This window comes from Tinamus guttatus, unplaced genomic scaffold, assembly GCF_059628265.1.
Source record: "Tinamus guttatus ecotype Peru unplaced genomic scaffold, ASM5962826v1 Tinamus_guttatus_pri_ptg000315l, whole genome shotgun sequence".
NCBI lineage: Eukaryota > Metazoa > Chordata > Aves > Tinamiformes > Tinamidae > Tinamus > Tinamus guttatus.
This window is the reverse complement of record NW_028288849.1, coordinates 1,116,111-1,137,436: the sequence shown is the minus strand read 5'-3', so window position 1 is coordinate 1,137,436 and position 21,326 is coordinate 1,116,111. Positions and strand designations below refer to the sequence as shown.

The 21,326-nt window shown below is 37.5% G+C and overlaps 1 protein-coding gene across 1 annotated transcript in view; it reads left to right on the top strand.

Moving 5' to 3' along the window:
• The window catches only part of MARCHF6 (membrane associated ring-CH-type finger 6), a 38,550-nt gene extending 21,463 nt beyond the window's left edge, over positions 1-17,087 (top strand). Inside the window, exons 13-26 of the mRNA XM_088528916.1 lie at positions 228-296; positions 411-485; positions 1,105-1,239; positions 1,719-1,838; positions 2,577-2,677; positions 3,152-3,289; positions 4,542-4,743; positions 7,803-7,872; positions 9,066-9,247; positions 10,565-10,699; positions 11,762-11,851; positions 12,671-12,803; positions 13,723-13,858; positions 16,308-17,087. Coding sequence (XP_088385042.1) covers positions 228-296; positions 411-485; positions 1,105-1,239; positions 1,719-1,838; positions 2,577-2,677; positions 3,152-3,289; positions 4,542-4,743; positions 7,803-7,872; positions 9,066-9,247; positions 10,565-10,699; positions 11,762-11,851; positions 12,671-12,803; positions 13,723-13,858; positions 16,308-16,398 — 1,677 coding nt within the window. The 3' untranslated portion in view covers positions 16,399-17,087. The remainder of the gene's footprint in view (positions 1-227; positions 297-410; positions 486-1,104; positions 1,240-1,718; positions 1,839-2,576; positions 2,678-3,151; positions 3,290-4,541; positions 4,744-7,802; positions 7,873-9,065; positions 9,248-10,564; positions 10,700-11,761; positions 11,852-12,670; positions 12,804-13,722; positions 13,859-16,307) is intronic.
• Positions 17,088-21,326: the final 4,239 nt, after the last annotated feature.

Sequence of the window (21,326 nt, the reverse complement as noted above, 5' to 3'; positions counted from 1 at the left end):
TTTATTTATAGAAATATATTTTCCATTTCAGTGGGTTAATCCAGCACGCGAGTTCGTCACTCAAAATAAGAGTTAGTTTTGAAAATAGAGCCCTCTCACTTTTGCCTTTTAGTATAAATTTGCTATTGCTAAAAGCCAAATAATTTTTCATAATGATCAACTACCATGATCTTCTGGGCTTACTACAACATATTTTTCAGTATTATTTCCTTAATGAAGCCATGTAGGGTTTGGCAGCCCTTGTTAAGTTCCAGCGATCGCGTCGCTTATTAGGCGTTTGTTACATCGTTGTCAAGGTAATTCTAAATACTAAGTGTGTGCTTTTTTTTTAATCAATTATAGTTTAGTTAGTGATTTCTGTTGAATTATTTAATGTTTTTTTTCTTTTCTTTTTTTTTTTTTCCAAAAAGGTTTCCTTGCTAGTGGTAGTGGAAATTGGTGTGTTTCCTCTCATCTGTGGCTGGTGGTTGGATATATGTTCTTTGGTAAGAATAGAGATAAAAAATACTTATGTTTTTAACAGTGCTTATATTCGAAGGAAAAAAAAAAGTTCTGATGAAAAGAGAATTGTTGATATAAGGTGAACAGCATACTTAAAAAGATTCATGTTGTGCTTGCCTGTAAGTGAGGATGAGTGGTTTTTTTTTTTTTTTTTTTTTTAACTTAAGGACTTTTAAAAAAAAATAAAAAGTAAAATTAAATTTGGAATAATTAATTTTTCCCCAAAAAAGTGATTATTTTTAAGTGGAGGAAATTGATTTCTTCTAGCCATAGCAGAACTACCATTTTACTTATTTGTGCCATAGAACCACTTAGTTTGTTTTGACTTATAGCTTGCAGAGTGAATATTAATGTTTGAATTGATTTTTGATGTTCATTCTGTAAGCTGCCCGGATCAAGAATTGATCTTTTTTTGCTGTTCCTAGTGTAAATATTAACATTACTCATTTCCTACATAACTAAATGCCATGTTTAAATATTAATGGCATAGCATGAGGTAGGCATTTAAATTAATTGCCAAGTAGCATTTGTGAACTAAATTAAATGAGTAACTGTAGAGATTTGTCAAAATTTGTTCACATTTGTTAATGACTTGTATTCTAGGAAATGTTTGATGCTACTTTGAAAGACAGAGAATTGAGCTTTCAATCTGCCCCAGGCACCACGATGTTTCTGCACTGGCTGGTGGGAATGGTTTACGTCTTTTATTTTGCATCCTTCATTCTGTTACTGAGAGAGGTAAGGCTATGAGAGTACAATCACTGTGTGACATGAAGCAGTTTACTTGTTGGGCTGGTATTTCACATCTGGGCACTACTGTTACTCTTTTGTAAGCAGTTTGGATTTCAGCATTATGTATAAATAGCCGTGTGGTAGCTACTGCAGTTGCAAAGGGTGATTTAGAGTAATGTTTTCCTTTAGTTAACCAAGCGTCTTTAAGCATGGGAGCTGCCTTCCAGTGAACCTAAATACATTACCAGCTGTTAAGCACTGGTTAATATTAGAAAGTTAAGCTTTAAATTGGTTATTTCTTCTCTAGTGCATTTTGCTATTACTTTTTTCATGCTATTTCTGCACTCATTTGTTGAACTGTGTTTGTATTTTATGTCTCTGTTATGTTTAAAACATTTCTGGGTGCAGCCGTGTCTTGCAAAATGCAAAACAAGAGATGTAAAAATAATTTTCCTTCATAAATTGTTTTCTGCTTCCTACTTCAGGTGTTGAGACCTGGTGTCTTATGGTTTCTCAGGAATTTGAATGATCCAGACTTTAATCCAGTGCAGGAAATGATTCACCTTCCCATTTATAGACATCTCAGGAGGTTTATATTGTCAGTGGTAAGAACTTCTCAACATACATCTTCATGTGATCAACAGCAACAACAAAATCTCACTAAATCTCACTATGTTAGTGCTTATATACACTACTACATATATTTAAGGGGAAAAAAAACAACATAAAGGTGGTCAGACACTGGAACAGACTGCCAGATTTACAGACTCCTAATCTTTTCAGAAGTCAATTGGGTAGTCAGGCAAGAAGTGTTCGTTATTGTGGGTGTTGTAAGTCACTTAGTTTTGTCCTGACGCTCTTATTGCAGTGAACGTTCTGGATGCAGTGCGGCTAGAGTGGTGCAGAAGGAGTAGAATTGCTTTGTGGTGTGTTTTGGATCGGGTATGCCAATTTAGTCAGTCGCAGTTGCTTCCAGATGCTGTAGAACCCTGGAAACAACAGAGTTTTTGTGACTTTCTTCAACTTGCTTGTCTAGCAGGGAGTAAAGGAGTGTCTCAAACGGGCTGCCTCTGGCATCGCTGCCAGGTGAACTGTCAAGCCTGGTTATTCCAGAAACGTTGTTTGATTGTACTGTATTAATATTTCTGAAGCCCATTAAGCAATGAAGGCTCATCAGAAGGAAAGTAAAGCTCCTCAACATTATTGCAACTGCCAGATGGCCAGATAGCCATCCACAATCCTATCTGGGAAGAGCGTTATAGGAAAATATGTCAGCATGCTCTGGGAAAACTAGCTTTTGTTTGTTCTGCTATTCGCAAACTAATTAAACTTCCTTGTTGCAGATTGTTTTTGGATCAATCGTATTGCTCATGCTTTGGCTTCCCATACGCATTATTAAATATCTCCTGCCCAGCTTTCTTCCATATAACGTTATGCTCTATAGGTAGGTAATTCTTTTTCTACAAGATGCTTTTTCAATCTCCATGTAAATAGAAAAAAAATATATTTAATCCTTCCAGCATTAATTGGCATTATATTTAGTATATTATTTAATTCATTTTCAACTAAACTTTGGTGTCTATTCTAGAAAAGTAAAGTAGTAAAGTCTGTGGATACACACTACGATTTACCAAAACAAGCTAAGGAAAATAAAAGGCATTTTGTATCATTGTAGTAGCAAAAACTTGTTAATTTCTATATGCCTTCAAAATGTCTTTCCCTTTGTGAAGGAAGTCATTCTAATGTTTGTTTTAATACTGTGTCCTGATGATCCCTGTTTCAAGAATAAATCACCTGTAACTGCATCCGTTGACATCCATTATAGCTTTTGTTGTGTTGTTGTTGATACAATTCAGTGTAGCAGGTTACTATTGGAATGTTCCTTGTGTTTGACTCCTGCTCATCCCATTGTTCCCAGCGATGCTCCAGTCAGTGAACTTTCCCTGGAGCTCCTTTTACTTCAGGTCGTGCTTCCAGCTTTGCTAGAACAAGGACATACAAGACAGTGGCTGAAAGGTCTGGTGCGAGCTTGGACTGTTACTGCTGGATACTTACTGTAAGTACAGAAAGTCAAAATCAACTGCAAGCCTTATTGCAGCCTAGCTGAGTCCTTTGAGAAGAAAGCAACATGTTTTCAAGAGATTTAGTTGAAGAGTAGCTTTAACAGCACTTCTGTAGTAATTTCCTATGGAAGAACCTTCTCTAAGTAGTAATTGTGTCTCTGGATTAGTCTTTGACAATAAATCCTTTTGCTGCTCTATTCCAACATTGGCCTGGTAAAAGTCCTATAAATGGTTAATGATTTCTATTATACATGCACATGAAAGAATAAGTGTCGAGAGCATTTCTGTGTGTCACTTAAGTAAAATTTGCATGCACGTGTTGCATTTCTTGCTTATAATATGCACGAAGAACCAATTACTGGGAAAACTAGTTAGATTGTGAAGCTGAAAAAATAGTAATTTGAAATTTTAAAGTTCAGTCTTTAAAGATGAGTGAAGCAGGGAATTTGTTCCACAAAATAAGTAAGGATATAAACAGAACTTCTTAAATTTTCATTACAAGGCAGTGTTACTGCACTTGAAATAATTTTTGAGCTCGTATGTTGTTTCCAAATTAGTCGAGAAAATTTTCTGCTAAGTCTAATCTTATAAAAATTAACTTCTACAAATTCATATTGAGCTACTTTTCCCTCTATCAGACCCAAATAAAGATCTTTTTGCTGATGATGTGAGCTAGGAATGGGAATAGAAACCTTCCGAAGCAGATTTATCAATCCTAAGACTCGTGTTAGTAGAAAGCTGTGAATAGGTTTTGAATGGTTTAGGAGCTCCTTGAAAGAATGTCTTAGCTAACTCTGTTTGCGATAGTGTGTCTAGAGCAATACAGTACTGTCTTTGTACAGTGTAGGATTGAAGGCAGTTATTTCCAGTAGAGTTTCGTATGAGTAAAATAAAAGCTGCCAGTTGAGCTGTGTGCTTACACAAGCTAAAATATTGGTGCAATTTCCTTTTATATGCACTACACTAATACTGGGTGTTGCTGTAGAGCAGTTAAGCAGATCAGTGATCTTTATTTGTGACTGCATTTCCACTGTTAAAATCTGCATCCATGCTAACGTTTTTCATATGACTTCTAATTCTATGGTTGGTTAAAAAGTTGTTATGCTTAAAACTGAGTATGTTATCAAAAATGCTTATTTTGCTTCATCAGGATTCTGAAAGTTCTTCTGTATTCATTCTGAGTAAGTCTTTAACATACCTCTATTCCTGTTCATATTAAATAACTGAACTTGCCAATTGTTGCAGGGATCTCCATTCTTACCTCCTGGGTGACCAGGAGGAGAATGAAAACAATGCCAACCAGCAGCCTAACAACCAGCACGCTCGCAATAACAACGCCATTCCAGTCGTGGGAGAAGGTCTTCACGCAGCCCACCAAGCCATACTGCAGCAGGGAGGACCTGTGGGTTTCCAGCCTTATCGTAGGCCCTTAAAATTCCCCCTCAGGGTAGGTATATTTAATGTATTGAGAGGAGTTGAGAGAAAAGTGAAAGACATTTGAAATATGGGTACGATTTTTAGGTAAGAAAAATTTGATGGCCTACATGAGAAGTCAAGTGGTGTTTCCCACTATTTTGTATTGTACAATTTTCTTTTTCTTAGAAAGTACAGTTCTTACTTATTTGCATGCATCTTTTTTTAAGATGGTAACTTCAAGATCTTTAGTTACTGGGGGTTTTTTGAATATTTTTAATCTATTCCATACATGCTGTGGTATATTATCTATAATAAATTCATCTCAACTTTTTCTAATGATTGGTAGTGGAGAGAAGTATAATAATGTCCTAGCAAACATAATTCAGGAGGTTCTCTAACAAGGCATATCTTTCTGTTAGGTGTATGTTGGTCATATAGCTGGAGTTTAAGGTTTATTTTCTCCTTTAAGTGAGGAACACATATTGTGACTATATTAAATGCAGAAAAGTGCAGATGTATTAATTCTTTACAGTTCTAAATCTTTACGACAAGAAATAAAATGCTTATTGGCAAGTACTTCAGTTTCTAGAATAATCTGTATCAGCCTAGATAAATTATTTTCTTGTTACTAGAACTCCAAGTTAATGAAATGTAAACTTAATAGAACTCATGCACTAGTAGAAGTCGTACTTCTTCTGGCCAGGTAGTGGCCACTGCCATTTTAGCTTCCTAAAATGTCTCACCACAGGAGTGCATGAACACCATACTGTTGCAGAGGAAACACTGGGAGAAAGTAGCTCAGGGTTGAAAAGTTGAGGTAAACTGAATGGATTTTCCCCTCTCGCAGGGGCTACTGCTGCATCATCTTAGTCCTAAAAAGAAGTCAAAGCATGGTATGGCTCTGTGGCTTAGCAGAGATATGCAGGTCTATTGAAAGGGATGGTCACATTCATCCTTCCGCAGCAGCTGCTCCTTTCTCTCTTTTTAAGCCTGAATACTAGTGCTGCAAGAGGTGTGTGCTGAGCTGGGTCACTCATCTGATACGCACAAGGCATTGGGTAGAGGTGTTCAAAAGTCTGGCAGAGACTTGACTTTATTATTAAGGAACATTTTGTGTTTGTGGTGCTTTCAACTAGACTGAGTCATGGTTGTATGAAGCTGCTGAAATGACAGGTTAATTGAAGTTAATTTGCTGCCTGGTTGCTAAGGAGGCGATTAAAGGGCAGTCTCATTTACTGTGAGCTGGCAGGATGTAACATCTGTAATGTGGAGATGCTGCTTTCCAGGAAGAGATGTGTTAACCTAGAGACTCATTAAACTCTCCTTTCTAGATCTGCTCTTATGTGGGTTACTTTATTTTGGTGGATGGTTCTGGACATGGACTGAAATCATCAAGTTAAGTTATTGCAAAACTTTCAGGGTGGTAAGTGGTAGGGGTGGATAGTGGTAAGACCTAAGCAGTTTCAGGTGCAACTGTCAAAGGCTTTGTTTTTCTGTTCTGCTGTCCTTTGCCTAAAAATTTTAAGTTATTCTTTGGAGACTTCTGTAAAAAGCAGAATTTTTTATTTTTTATTTTATTTTATTTTTTTTTAGAAAAGTGTCAGATGTAACTGAAATTCTTTCCACTGGTGAAGTGGCCATCGTATCTCTTGATGACAACATCTCGAAAATGCAGTGGCTTCACTGATGTGATGCCATGTCCTTAGTTCCGCCTGTTTCATATATTAAGTAAAGAGTCAGTGAGCGAAATGGGAGTTGGGCTCACCATGAGAGTGGTTTTTTGGTGCCTTGGGTATTGCTTAGCCCCAAGTCAAGACTTATTTTGCTCGGGTACTTTGCTGGTCCAGAAGCGGCAGCAGTCCTTTAAAAAACTGCATCAGCTTTAGTCCCTGGCACTATGGAGATTGACTTCTGCAGCTAGTGCCAGTTTTCTGCCCTTGCTTTCCATCTCCTTTACTCTGCTACAGGTCACTGTTGCCACCCTGAACTAGCGCGCAGTGGAGTAGGTAGCGCTACGGCTGCAACCGTCCCTCTTGTGGCACAGCCTGCCAGGCCTCATGGAGGGGTTTCTTAACATACGAGCTGCCCAGGCACCATCCTGGAGATGCTTTTGCTAACGTATGGCTTGTCTTTTCACCAGTGCAGCGCGCGCCGTCATCCCTACCGATTCTGCTCTTAGTGCTCTTCATGGCCATCTTTACTCTTTGTATCTTACTTGCCTGTGATATCAGCACTGTTTCTCACCCTGGCATTTTCTTCATCTTACCTAGAACATTTCTAACACTATTTTAGGAGTGTGTGGTGTAGATACAGTTGCTTATTCCTGTGTGTTCTCTTCAGATGGCCTTTAATTATTCAGTCTACTCTGTCACTTCCTTCTTGAGTTTTGTCACTTTTTGATCTGTCTTCTAAACATGCAGGGCTTTTCATGACGTCCCTATGTCCTCCTCCCCAAGGATACAGGGTAGCCACCTGTTCCTGTTTTGGCTTCTGAGAAGCTAAGCTTAGTACGATGCGGTTATGGGGATATGTAAAGCTGTGAAGTGCATGAGAACACTGTGAACAGCTGGAAACATGACTGAGGAACCATCAAGTTTAGACCCAGCTGCTGGTCTTGTAGACCCAAAGGCAGATGTAAGAACCTTCTCAGCAAGGTTTTCCTTGTTACAAAATCATCTGTCTTACCTGTCTTACAAAATTAGAAACAATTCAGGATTCATTGAAAGCCAATGTGTTGGTCGGTGCAGCAGTCGAGAGTTATGTTGTTTTGTTTTGTTTTTAATGAAGGTCTTTTCTTTTTTTTTCTGGATTCAAATGTTAGTTTTTATTATTATGGCAACTGAGGAAAACTCTTAAAAGAAACACACAACACTTTTTATATTTCCCATTTGCACTCTGGATATTTTATGCAATCATTATTTATCCAATGAAATACTAGTTTGCATTAGAACAGGAACCCATAGAAATGTTCTATTTTTAGCTATCTTGCAGTCTACTTTCCAGGATGATAAATTTTTTTATATATTTTTGGCTTTAGTAACTTTTTCCTATAAATTGTTCCCCTTCCCCCTCACTGCCCTTTTCTTTCAGATATTTCTTCTGATTGTTTTCATGTGCATAACATTACTGATTGCTAGTCTCATCTGCCTTACATTACCAGGTAAGTCTGTAACTGTATCACTGTAGCTTTAAAAAAAAAAAAAAAAAAAAAAGTAAAATCGGAACAAACACATGATCTACGATAATAGATGTTTTAAAATGTTATCTTGGAGCTTAAGGAAAATATACAGAAAGTAGTGTTTCTTATTCAGTGGAACATCTTCATAGTGTAGTAGCCTAAACATTAAATGATAAAATAACCTTTATCAAAGCTGGAGATAATACCTGTACCTAACTTACAGCTCAGTAGAGATTGACATTTCCTTTGTTTTGTTGAGAATTTATTTTCTTAAGGGAAAGGCCCCAAGTTTTGAGGCAATCTCTCTATTGAGAGAAAGTGACTGGGTATTCTTGCACCTGCTTTGCTGCTTAGAGAAGAATACATAGGTACCAAATCATCTACACTGCATCTTCTTCAGTTGAATATTTCTGAAATTGTTTATCATAACACCTCACCTAGAGCCTTTCTAGTGTAACCTTTAGATCTGATAGGATATTGATATATAAGCCAGTCTCCAAATTTGCGTGAAATTGTTTTTCAATTAAAGCAACAAATTAATGCAAGTAAATTTGTTAGAATGCTGTCAGCTAAGGAATTCTAACATCTGGCTTCTATAAGACCAGCTCTTTTTTACCTCACTTTATTATTGCTTCGAAAGTGAAAAATATATTGAGATCCGAATCTTGTGAGAGCTTTAATTTAGGACATATATATATTGCACTGTGGTTTTATTGAGTAGAAACAATGCATTAGAAAATCAGATATAGCAAATGAGTGGCAGAACTTCAGAAACCCCATCAATAAATCTTGTGAGATAATGTGAGACAGTGAAATTACTCAAGCGTAACCCTTAAAATTTAAGTTCAAATTTATGCAACAATGTGTGATTACCTTCGAGGTTCTGAAGATGAATATTTAGGGTTTTTGTTTGCTTTGTGGTAGTTAAGATCACATCATCATAGTATACTGAATTTTTAGAACAAATACTCTGCAGGCACATTGGCATTGTCTGTGGAACTATTTATTTAGAGCCTCGTAAATTCATATCTTATGAGCAAGGTACCAAAATACTGTTTTATGTTGGATAATATTTGTGCATTAATAATTAATAACTTTATTATAAAGTTTTCATGGGCATCCTTCCTTAATGTATCAAAAGCCATTGCTCTGTTTAACGGTGTTTGTGTTTTCAGTATTTGCCGGTCGGTGGTTGATGTCATTTTGGACGGGGACGGCCAAAATCCATGAACTCTACACAGCCGCCTGTGGTCTTTACGTCTGCTGGCTGACTATTCGAGCAGTAACTGTGCTGGTTGCCTGGATGCCACAAGGTCGTAGAGTGATTTTTCAGAAGGTCAAGGAATGGTCTCTTATGGTGAGTCTTCAGATATTTTTATTGAAGTGTTTAAAAAAAAAAACAGCTTTAAAAGTTGGTTTCTTTTTACAGTCAGCTTCTACCTGGTAACGTATATTGCATTTTCCTTTTCAGCGCAGCTTGAAGTTTAGGCAACATATGTGCCTGTCCCACAGACTAGCTCTTTTTTTGTAGACCATTTAGCAGAATGTTAAGCAATCAGTGTAAAAAACCTTGTGAATATATCTTTACAAAACAATCAATGTTAAATGAATAAATAAACTGTGAATATATGTTTATATGTATATTACATGTATGCTTTTCTCTGCTTCTTTAAAAGTGAATGTGTTGCATTGTATTATCCCATGCGTTATGGTCTCAAATTCTCAAATATATTTACATGTTCATATAAACCTGGAAAGTAAACTGTTACTTGGTTAGTAACTTGACACGATCACGTAAATCTTGAGAAATCATGAAAAAATTAATGTCTATGAAAAAAATAGCACATTCTCAAAAAAAAATCTTTGAACAATACAGATCTGACAAATCAAAGAGTTTTTTGAAGAAGAAAAATCTTATTGTCAATTTGCTGTCATGGTGAAAATCTGAACTCATCTCACCTTTTTATTTAGGCTTTGAAAATTTCTATAGTGACCTTTTTGACTAAACAGAGTAATTTTAAACATCCAGAGCATTAATAGCACCTTGTGACAGACATGCTTGCAATAGATTTTATGAGGCTGTAACAGACAGAGCAGTGCGTGTGTGTGTAATTCCATGTTTTATCCTTCCTTAAATATCTTGTTCTCCATTTTTAATTTTGAAATCTTAAGCTTGCCTAGGGGAAATTCAGAGTTAAACCATAATACATGTCCTTGTCCCTATCATGTTACTAGATTTTGCTACTTGTGTGTCTGATTTTTGGTTAATGAATTTAAACTAATTCCAAAACAAAGAAGGATTCAGGCATAATACCTTAACTCAGTATTCTGTTCAGAAAGAAAAGTCTGAAACACTCCATAATGAGTGGATTTAAAATGTTTGGATGTAACTGGAAAAAGGGTTTTCTATCATTTTACAGCATATGAAAACCATACTCAGTGAAACATTCAATTAGGTATGTGGTGCTTTTTGGGGTTGAGGGTGGCAGAGACCCAACTTTAAAGACGTCAGTGGCAAAACTAGTATGTGTTGAAAATAATTTTCAAAGACAGAAATATGAATTGAAATCTGGGTAGGTAGTGTTTTTTAGTTTCCTAGCTTTACCTATTTGTGTGCTTTCACATATTTGTCAGATGATTCTTTTGTTTAATAGTGTGTTTGGCATGTTTTTAGATAATGAAGACATTGATAGTAGCTGTGCTGCTAGCAGGTGTGGTTCCACTCTTGCTTGGTCTTTTGTTTGAACTGGTGATCGTTGCACCTTTGAGAGTTCCTCTGGATCAGACACCTCTCTTCTATCCTTGGCAGGTCAGTTGCTCAGGCTTTTCAGTGTTCTTGTTCTTCTGCTGTTGATATATTTCTTTGTGTAAGGGTAAGAGGGCAGCAGAAGTTCTGGTTTCTCATTGAATCAGGGCTTCAGAGCATTTTCAAAATACATGTTTCCATATAGTAGAGAAAAGACAATATGGATATGATTGTTACTAAACCCAAAGGAGTTTAATAACAAAATATTCATCTTGTCCATTTTAGTCCTCTAGAGGTTTGGAATTAAATACAATGGAAGGACTTGCTTTCATGTGGTTGAGCTTCCTGAAAATATCATATTAAAGAGAATTCAGGCTTGTTCTAAATTAAAAGGGAGTTGCTGAAATGGAGGATGATTTCCTTTTGTCCCAGAAGAGAACTTTTGAGTTCTAGAAAGCTTTTTGCTCTGGCAAAACTAAAAGGTGTTTTGAGACAATGTTAACGCCGCTTTTTTGGAGTGATAAGGTTTTACATTTTTGACACAGATGGTTACAAAGATTTTAAATATGCCTTTCCAGCAGTTTAATGAAGTTGATTACTATACTATGTCAAGTTTTACCATAACTAGTCATTCTGCCTTGTTGATTTATACTGTTTTACTTGTTTGTTTGCTTTTATCAAGACCCTTCTTTCCAGATTAGTTATATCCATTTATAGAACTGACTCATTTTGTGCAGTCTTCACTACAGACCCATAGTTGCTCTTCTGTCACCTTTAAAAAAAAAAAAAAAATCCCTGTAATAATGATTGCACTATATGTTACAGTGTACTTTTCACTGAATTGTATGAATTGTATGGCATCCTTCTGTAAACAGCATTGCTATGTTTAGCAGAGCTCACCTCAGGTAGATTTTTGCGAACAACTAAATCACCATGTTTCCTCACTTGTGTGAGGATCTTTATATTTTGTTTCTCCCTTTTTTTTTTTTTTTTTTTTTAATTTTGAATTAAAAAAAAAAACTTACTTCTCCTTATTTGTTGCCAAAGTAATATTAACTAATTCCTCTAAACTTTTTCTATCAAATTTTTTTTTAAATAATAATTGTTTGGTTTTTACAAAACTAGGATTGGGCTCTTGGAGTTCTGCATGCCAAAATAATTGCTGCCATAACTCTGATGGGTCCCCAGTGGTGGTTGAAAACTGTTATTGAACAGGTAAGAAAAAAACATGTGAATTATACACATAATTCACATGGCATAATGCATTTGTATGAACTGTTTTTTCATTTGTTTTTTTGACAAGTGAGAAAACCAGCTTCCTGTTGTAGTGTTATCACAGCTAGTGTTACAGAATCCTTTTACACTATATAATCTAATCCATTAAGCTATACTTTAACATTGGCACAAAAATAGACCTCACGTTCTGAGCCGTCCTTATAGCTGGCTGGCTATGGCTGCGGGTCAGAGGCCTTTCTCCAGCAGGATGTGCCAGCCATTGGAAGTTGGGTCTTTTTCCGTAATTAGTCCGGTCATGTTGAGACCTCTGAGCTTGTGGTAGCAACTGCAGAAACTCGAGAATTGTAGAGTCCTTGTCCCCAGCTACAGACCCACATAGAGAAGCTGTGGTCTGCCTAGTCAGGGAGATCTATGAATGCTTCAGATTATTTAATTTAGTAAAAGGAGAATTTGCTCCACCAGCATCCACAGGATCCTCTTTCAGCCAGTCTTCAGCAAACTAATGCAAGACAGCAAACCCATGTCACCAACAAAACTATCACCTGCAGCCTAATGATCTTTCAGCTACTCTCTTGTACTCCTACTTCCAAATCCCAGGCTGTTGCAGATATGGCATGATTTTCTGGAACCATCATGATACAGAACAGCGCTGAAAGATTTTCCTACACAGAGTGCAGCCTTTGTGGCTTTCATCAAGTTAAGGGAGAGAAATGTTAGGAAGAGAGTTGTAAAACTTTGCAATGATTCCTGCAAGCACAAGCTTTTGCTGATTGGTCCTTTCTGCTTCCAACTGTGCAGGTATATGCAAATGGTATTCGTAACATCGATTTACACTTCATAATTCGCAAGCTGGCGGCACCCGTCATCTCTGTTCTGTTGCTTTCCCTGTGTGTACCGTACATCATAGCTTCTGGAGTGGTACCTCTGTTGGGTATGTAAATGTTTGCAATACTTGCAGATTGTCTGATGCTTTAGAGCAGGGTAAATGTATTTAAATGCAACTTAAGGGTTTGGGGTTATTAGAAAAAGGAACACTATTCTGCAAGTAAATTTAAAAGCTGAATTAATTTTTCTTGAACATTGGGGGTGAGAAGTGCCATGTGTTGTTCTGACTGGATGTCTAATAAATTAAAGTGTGAAATGAAAAATATGGGGCAGAATAATATTTAACAGCAGAAGTAAGCTAGGTACGTTTGGTTAGTTTCCTCTGACAACCTTTAACTACATTCTAGAAGAGGTATGTTAAGCTGAGGATTATTTTTTGACCTGCCAAACTGCAAAGGAAGCTTAGAACAGGTGAAAATATTTAGCTTGTGATATTCAGTATTCAAATATTTCCATTATATTTAAAATAAAAGGTGAATTATAGACATTGAATTATAAACTTTATTTTTGCTTTCCTATTGCCTCATAATTGAATGAAATAAAAATGGTATCAATTGCTGGAGTTTTATCAGAAGGAGTATACCTGTACTAGGCTATCAACAGTTGTCTTTTCATGATACTTCTGATAGTAACAAGATGTTTAGGAAGTTCCTTTTTTTCCTCCAGTCTCTCACTTGAATACAGACTTCTGCAGTGTCCACCTTGTCTGACACAAGAGGAGTACAGAAGTCAGTAAGCAAGCAGAGCTGATATGCAGTGTGGATTTTGACTGTGTTAGGGAAAGTCTTTAAGCTTTAATAATTAAACTGCTGTCATGTTGGATTGGAATTACATAAATCTATAAACTCACTGCCCTGCTACTGAAAGTACGATATTATAAAAACTGGAAGAAGGGGCAGAAGCAGTAACGCATGTGCTATTTTTAACCTTGTTAGCTTATATGAGAGTCCTGTCCTGTTTTGCAGGAGTTACTGCTGAAATGCAAAACCTAGTTCAGCGTCGGATATACCCTTTTCTGCTGATGGTGGTGGTTTTGATGGGGATCCTTTCCTTCCAAGTCCGCCAGTTCAAGCGCCTTTATGAACATATTAAAAATGACAAGTGAGTATATAGGGTTTTTTACTTTTTTAATCGCAAATTGCGGTAACAGCCTCAGGTCGAGTGAATTCAGCTGTTATAGAAACTTAGCACTAAAAGGGAATGGAAGAAGCTTGCTAGACAAATGAGCATTAGAGGCAGATATAAACTCTTTTTTTGCCAATGTTTGGTTTGCCTGCTCAGGTAGATCAGCATAAGGACAGCCTGTCTTCATAAATGGTAGATTTTTCCTTAGGTCTGACTTAAACCTTCTCTGCCACAAGTGAAGTTGGTTATGCCTTTGTCTCCCCCTCTGTAGTCCTGAAGGACAAGTGAATATAGTAATGTATTACATATTTGAAGGTAAAATCTCATGTTGATCTGCTGGTTATCTTCAGCCTTCTCTGCATATTTTTTTTTCTAATTCTTTTTACTTTTGTAGACCTCTTAAAAAGGCGTGGGGTGGGGGAGTAGGGATGGGGCAGTTGAATAGATCCAGGTTGTCATTACTAAATTTTTAACCATTTTCTTTGTTTTCCATAATTACTAGTCTGTATTTTTTTTCAGATCTGCTCCCTGAGAAGCGTTCATTTTCGTAGTGTTTTTCTGGTTATAGTGATTAGTTCCTTAGGTGGGGTGTGTGGTGGGGGGTTGTGCTTGCTGTTTCCCAATCCTGTAAAACAAAGCCTTTGCTGATTGACGTTCATCCTGTTTCAGATATTGGTAGGGAACTGTCCCTAAGCATGTTGGAATACATATGACTAAGTCTTTTGGATATGAATGCAGCAAAGTGATTAAAATACTTAATATATTTTTTCTCTCCCTTATTCTGGAAAAAATCCCTCTTTCAGATTCTTAGCTTGTTCCTTTCTATGCATCTGTATTTATATTTTGTTTTTTGCACGCATCCGGTCATCTTAATGTTTTCCAAAGTTGAAAACAGCAAAAGCATAGTAGATGTTTCAGATGGTTAAGCAAACACAGTTGGCTCACTTAATCTGCTAATACAGAAACTATGATTTGTCATGCTGCTCATACTTTAATACAGAGGGCTTTTTTTATTGCTGCCTTTTATGCTTCTTCCTATGTATTGGAGTGTACAGATCCCCTATTGGGTGCGTTGTTGGGAAAAGCTCACCTCAGACCCCAGCTACTAGTTTTCCTTTTGCATTGGAAAGGAGTACATTCTTCTGCGTAATATTCATACTCTGAGCAACCCTAGGACAGTTTTCCTTTACAATATCTAGAAGGAATCAAACCTTAAGCCTGAAGTTGACGTCTCTGAATCTTCCCTCTACCTGCCTTTAAATGTGAGAAAGGTATTGATAAATTAAATGTGTTTGGTGCAAATAGGGAAATTTAGAGAACCCAGAAGTGCTAGAATTGTGACTAAAATTAAAACCTGAGTACCACATTTGATATTTTAGCAACTTTTTCTCTCAGTTGATTTAAATGCAGTTCCCCACCTGCCTTTATAAAATATTCTGTACTTCGCCTGCCGTAGTAAACGTAGTTGGTTTTTTATCTTTGCAAGTAGCTGCTGAGCTAAATGTCAGTATCTTTCAGGCAGAATGTAGCTTGAATTGCACTGCCATTAATATTTCAGAGTTTGTTCTTGTGTAAAGTATGGCTTGTAAATTATAAATACTGCTGTGTTTTTTTTAGTTTTGTTTTATTTAAATAGGTGGAATTTACTTTGATATTAAATGGAGTTATCAAAGACAGTATCGTATGTTTATAATGATGTTTGTACATTACAACGTAAGACAGTGTTCATATTGCAGTGAGCAAGTAAACACAGTCGTGCTACCTAGTCTAGATGCATTGTCTAAAAAATATGCTTAATTATATTGCTCATATAACAGATCTCAAAAGATCAAAAGTTTGCCCGAGTTCTGTGACGGTCATAATGTACCAAAATATATAACAGCTGTTTCGGTCATAGTAAAGTGAAAAAATGAGTGGATGGTAAAGAAATACCTAGGCAAATAGTAGCTTTCAAAGTATGCATTCTTGGAAAAACAATTAAATGGCTCTTCTGTTCTAGTCTGAATGTACCCGTCTTCATGTAACGATGTTGCCATCATCGTTAAAAATCAGTTTAGCCTAATGTGTATGGATGTTTTCCCAGATAAGGAGCTGGAAATACTAATATGCAAATGTACCCTTTCATTTTCCATATTTTTGTTCATATTTCATGTATCTGAATTGCATGACCCTGGAGTTAAGATTATAGAGATAAACTTGTAATGCTTCTTATTTTATTTTGAGCTGCCTAATATTAGAGGAAAATATAAATAAAGAAAAAAAATGAAGATAGTTGAAGACAACCATCTTCAAGTGGTTCATATGTAGGTTAACAAGTTTAATTGAAATGCAAAAGCTGCCCCTGCTGTAGAGGAAATGGAGTGGATTTATGTTACAACAGTGCAGTCACTTTTCTAATCACTCCCTGTTTTTACTGTCATCACAGGTATCTCGTTGGGCAGCGACTTGTGAATTATGAACGGAAGTCTGGTAAACAAGGCACGTCAACAACTCCACCTCAGTCTTCGCAAGAATAGAATGGTCACGTTAAACATCTTGACCTTCCCTTTGCCTTTACATCTCCTTTTTCATAGACTTGTCTTTGGTCTTTGGATATCTCCCAATAATAACTCTCAGCAGTGTTTCTGGCTTCTCTTTGTAGCATCCAGATAGCAGTTAAGGCTCTGTTCCTTTATCTGCAATTTCTGATGTTATCAATGCTGTCTGAGGTCTGTATATGTGTAAATAGAAGTATCCTGACATCCTAAAACCTTGGATTAAAAAGAATGTGCATTGTACATCTTTAAAAAAGTATATTAATTTATTAAATCTAGTTGTCACTTTATTTTGGACTGCTGTTCTGTTGACAATGTGCCACAAAGCAATAGTGCAAAGAGGCAAGATGTTTTTATAAAAATTGGAGATTACTTTATGGTGTTCATAACAGTTCTTATTGCAGTAATATAGTATGATTTTTCTTGAGTAGAAAGGCCACACAGAGAATATAAGGAGGAAATAACTGTCTTACAGTATGCAGTGAAGTGGCTGTGGTAAGAACATAATGAATTATGTATCTTGCTGTCAAGTCTTTTTTATTATTTTGTATAACACCAAAGCTGTTGTACATTTTCTATTGCCTGATTGTTTTTCATGTGTCTGAGTTTGTAATACTGTACAGTTACTGTTAAATCAAGAAATATTTCCTCTTTTGAGAGTTCAGACTGTACTTGTTGAGGCTCAGTTGGTTTTTTTGCTTGTTTGGGGGCTTTTGTGGCTCTGGAATCAGAAGTTCCTATACTAAAACATCAGTGAAAACTGACTAATGCTAGGTGGTAGAAGCGTAGGAAAGATAGAAGCATGCCAAGGAAAGTTGGAAAGGTTCACAAGTTATAGCCTGTTTCCTATCAAAAGTAGAATTTTTCAGGGCCTCAAGGGACAGGATGATGTATCTGCACTGGAAGAAAGCAGGTTGTAAGTTATGTTTTATGACCTAGTCCTTAACTGAAGAGCTGGAAGTCTTTTTTTTTTTTTTTTTTCTTCTCCTGCAAGTTACCAAAGCTGCAAATTATAATATCAATTTTACATTACACTATTATGTTAAACAACAACAACAAAAAAATGCTGTTTTCTTTCAAAATGGGTCACCATGAATTTTTTTTTATGGAAGTAACCCTGAAAAAGTTATGCAGAACATGTATTTGCTTGTGGAAGGGGAAAGGAAATCCATATATGCTATTAAACAAGAAAGGAAATATTTGGTGATCAGTTTTCAGTGATGCAGTCAAAGAAGAGCCACCAAATCAAGCTAAACAAATTGTAGTATTTTGATATGTAGATAGATTTTTTTTTTTTTTTAATGTAGATGTACTTTAGGGAAACTACATAGCAGTAACACAAAGCTTTAAGCGGGGTCAAACCGTATACCTAAGTGCAGTACCTCTCCTGTGATTATATGGGCGAGCTGTGAGCATCCGTTACGGTAACCGGCAGGCGATAAAGGTGGCCGGCCCCTTCCTGCCCAGCGCCTTCTCCTTCAGTGCGCTGCACGACAGGAGGGTCCGGCACGTGTTGCTCTGGTGGTGACAGTGCGTTTCTGTGTCTCTGCTCCTGTGTTCTTAGGCAATAAGCACATGCCAAATGCATTCAAAAACAGTGGCAGGAGGATTGGGCCATCACTTCTCAAGAGGGTAGAAACTACTGTTTTAGGGAATTGCTGTTTTCCTGAGAGTTTTCAACTATAAATATCGCACTTCGGAGTAATGAGTAGGAAATTTCCAGTAAAATGAAGTCATGGAAGAACAGCCAAAATGTTTCTCTCTAGCTCGCTGTTACTGACTAAAGGCTAAATTGAGAATTCACACCTGACTAAAGGCTAAATTGAGAATTCACACCTGATATTTTTGATGTGCATATATTTTGCATTTGAATATTTATAGTGCTGTACATTGTGGGACAAATATTTTTTCACAAGATTAAGTTCACTGATAAAAACATTCTTATTTATGCCAAGATTCTGTCCTCTACACATCATCTTTCATTTAAAAAAAAAAAAATCCAAACCAGTCTTATGATCAGATATTGCCCAGCACTACCTTGCTTCATGTAGAATTTGCAGTAGTGCAGTTTCTTGTAACTTTGTGTTTTTATCCGGACAAACTGGTCTTAATATTAAAATTTATTAAGAAAAAGCCATTGTGCTGTTTCTTATTACTGTTAGTTTGCAAATCATAACATAGAACAAAACTGATCTGGGTTAGATCACATAAGCTACTTTAGAAGAACTACAGTTCATATTACATTGATTTGAAATCAGTTCTCATTATTAAAGAAAAATTAAACTGCTGTACTTGCTTTAGCGCTGCTTTACAGGTCTTGGATGAAGTGAAGTTTGTTACTGGACTATCCACTGTAAAAATCCCATCTCATCTCCTTACTTGCAACCTTGTCTTGGGAAAGAAGGTGAAGGATGTATAGAACAAGAACTGTTTCAAACTTCAGTAGTCTATATTATTGTCTTGTGTCCCCTCTGGCATAGGACCTCGACAGTAAGTGTGTGAACTCTTCGCTCTTACGGCAGCTGACCAGCTCTGTGGCTTCCCTGCGTGCCAGAGTAATGCAGCATGCAGTGGTCTCATGCTACTCCTCAAAGGGGGAAAAATGCCCCGGGTGGCTTTTACCACTGGGCGTGCTAACTGTGGATCTTGGAGAGGGATCTTGCAGTTCTGCAAGCCTTGATCCAACCACCCATAGATGGCTTCATAGCTACTGTTTGCATTCTAAAAAGTGAGTTAACTGCGGCACGGCTTTGTTCTCACGCAAAGATTTTTATATTTACAAAGACTTAAAATTCTGCATTCTGTTTCTGGCTCCCCATTCTTCATTGGGTCCAGTCTGTTATTTGCTTTCATTTCTGAGGGCCCTTCCAGAGCCTGTAAGTAATTTCTGTCACTGCCTGCCCCAGTAAGACACCAACTCTTAACACCAGCTGCAGTATCAGTGTCATTTTTCAGCTGAACACATTTCTTTCCTTGGTTCCTTTCCCAAGATTGAGCAAAGGCCCTCACAAAAATCTGCACAGCAACTGCAGTACTCGCCAGGCAACTGTAGAAGTTTTTTGCCTACAAAAAAGTTGACAGTGGTTTGTTGACACTCCTGCCTTGGGTGCTCATTGGCATCATTCCCTTGTACCTCACCACGTACGCGTCGTATGCATCTGTTCATCGAGATGGCAGTTCCTCTCTGGCAGAGTTGGTGCTTTTGGAGTGACTGGGGCTTGCAGGGGAAATGATGGTACAAGTAATAAAAACATTAAAAAGGCAACTGAATCTTGGTAGTGTAATGTGGTTTGGGAAGCAAGAAAGGAAGGCTCTTCTGAAACAGATGAGGTAAGTTAAGAGTTCTCTATTCTGCAATTATAATTCTTAATTGTGTTTGCTGGAACTAAAAAGTTGAATATATGCAATGTTTTTGATTTAAATGCTGTGTTTAGAAGTTGCCATAAGTTGAGAAACAATATCCTGTAATCAAGGTTTACTTACAGGAAACTTTTAGAGGGAGGTATTTCCAACTGTCAAATATTAGTCCAGATTAAAGTGAATGTTTTAAATTCAATGTAATGCCGAGGGATGGAGCAGTTGCAAGGTCATGGCACAAATGTGTATGTATCAATTTCTTTGTTTAAACGTGCATGTGGTGTTGTCACTTAACCTGTTGAGTAGTGGCTGGTGTTAAAAGCTGTTTTCCAGGAGGGATTCCATTCCTAGAAGTCATCTCAGTTTTACCTCAAGGGAACAGACCTCCTTGTTGCTCCCAAAATGGGACATTGCACAGCTCAGCATTTTGTTATGAACACACAGCTTCTGCATTGAAACCTGCGTAGTGAAAAGTAATCCTGAGTTTCCTTAAACAACCAGCTGTTAACCTGCGTTTTAATAGCAACTCCACCACCAGCCCTGGAAGCTGGGCACTCTGCCTCTGCCACACACCTACTGCTATAGTTTTACTTCCACTCTTCGTTTTCTGTTTTGGTGTCTTTGTCCTCCCTTTTCCATTATATGTGCATGAATTAAAACATCTCCTTAAAGAGGGCTATAATATAATCACACAAAAAAAGCATCATTTAGATAAAAATAATAGGTTCCTGAGGCAGAAGAAGAAATGGCTGTTCTCAAAAAGGGACTCATCAATATCCCAACATGCCAAGCGTAAAACAGCATGAGTACTTACACATAGGCATAGGCAAGAAACAGGAGAGACCTATTAAAAAAAAAGTCACATGCAGCTCATTCAGTTCATAAACTTGGAGACTGCCTAGTAAGGATGCCTGCAACTTGCAAGTTGGGTAGAGCATCTGTTGGGTTTTGTGTCCCCCTTCTCCTCCGAGTTAAACATGATCCTTGGCCAGTGACCCCAAAGAGTTGGGGGGTTGGTTGGGCTTGGGGAGGTGTATTTAATACATGCAACTATGCAAAGATTGCTTTAGTGACCCCTCTATAGATCAAGCAGCATTCTGGGGCTGTGGGTGATGAATTGGTTGTATGTTTTCTAATTATTTTTTTTTATACCTGTAGGACAGTGTTAGCTTTTTGTTCCCCAATTTCTGGTGTATCTGAAAGTACCAGTTTTAATAATAGCACAGTTTGTAATGAAATATTCATAGAAAATGTCTCACTTTACATGCTACTATATCCCATAACGTGGCCTGGCAGCTTTATACATGACTGATGTTTGCAGTGTTTGGCCTTGAAGTTGTCCTCATTGGTGAAAGCCTGGTACGGATCGAGAAGGTGGCAGTAGCGGGGCTGTTCTTGCCGTTTTTCTGAACAGGCCGGTGCCGGTGCCGGGCCTCCCGCACGGCCCCGCCATGGCGGCCCCTCGCTGCCGGTGCCGCCGCGGCCGCGCCGCTGTGTTGTGGGGCGGCAGCACCGCGTTGCCCGGAGACGCGGCGGCCGTTGGCAGCGCGGGG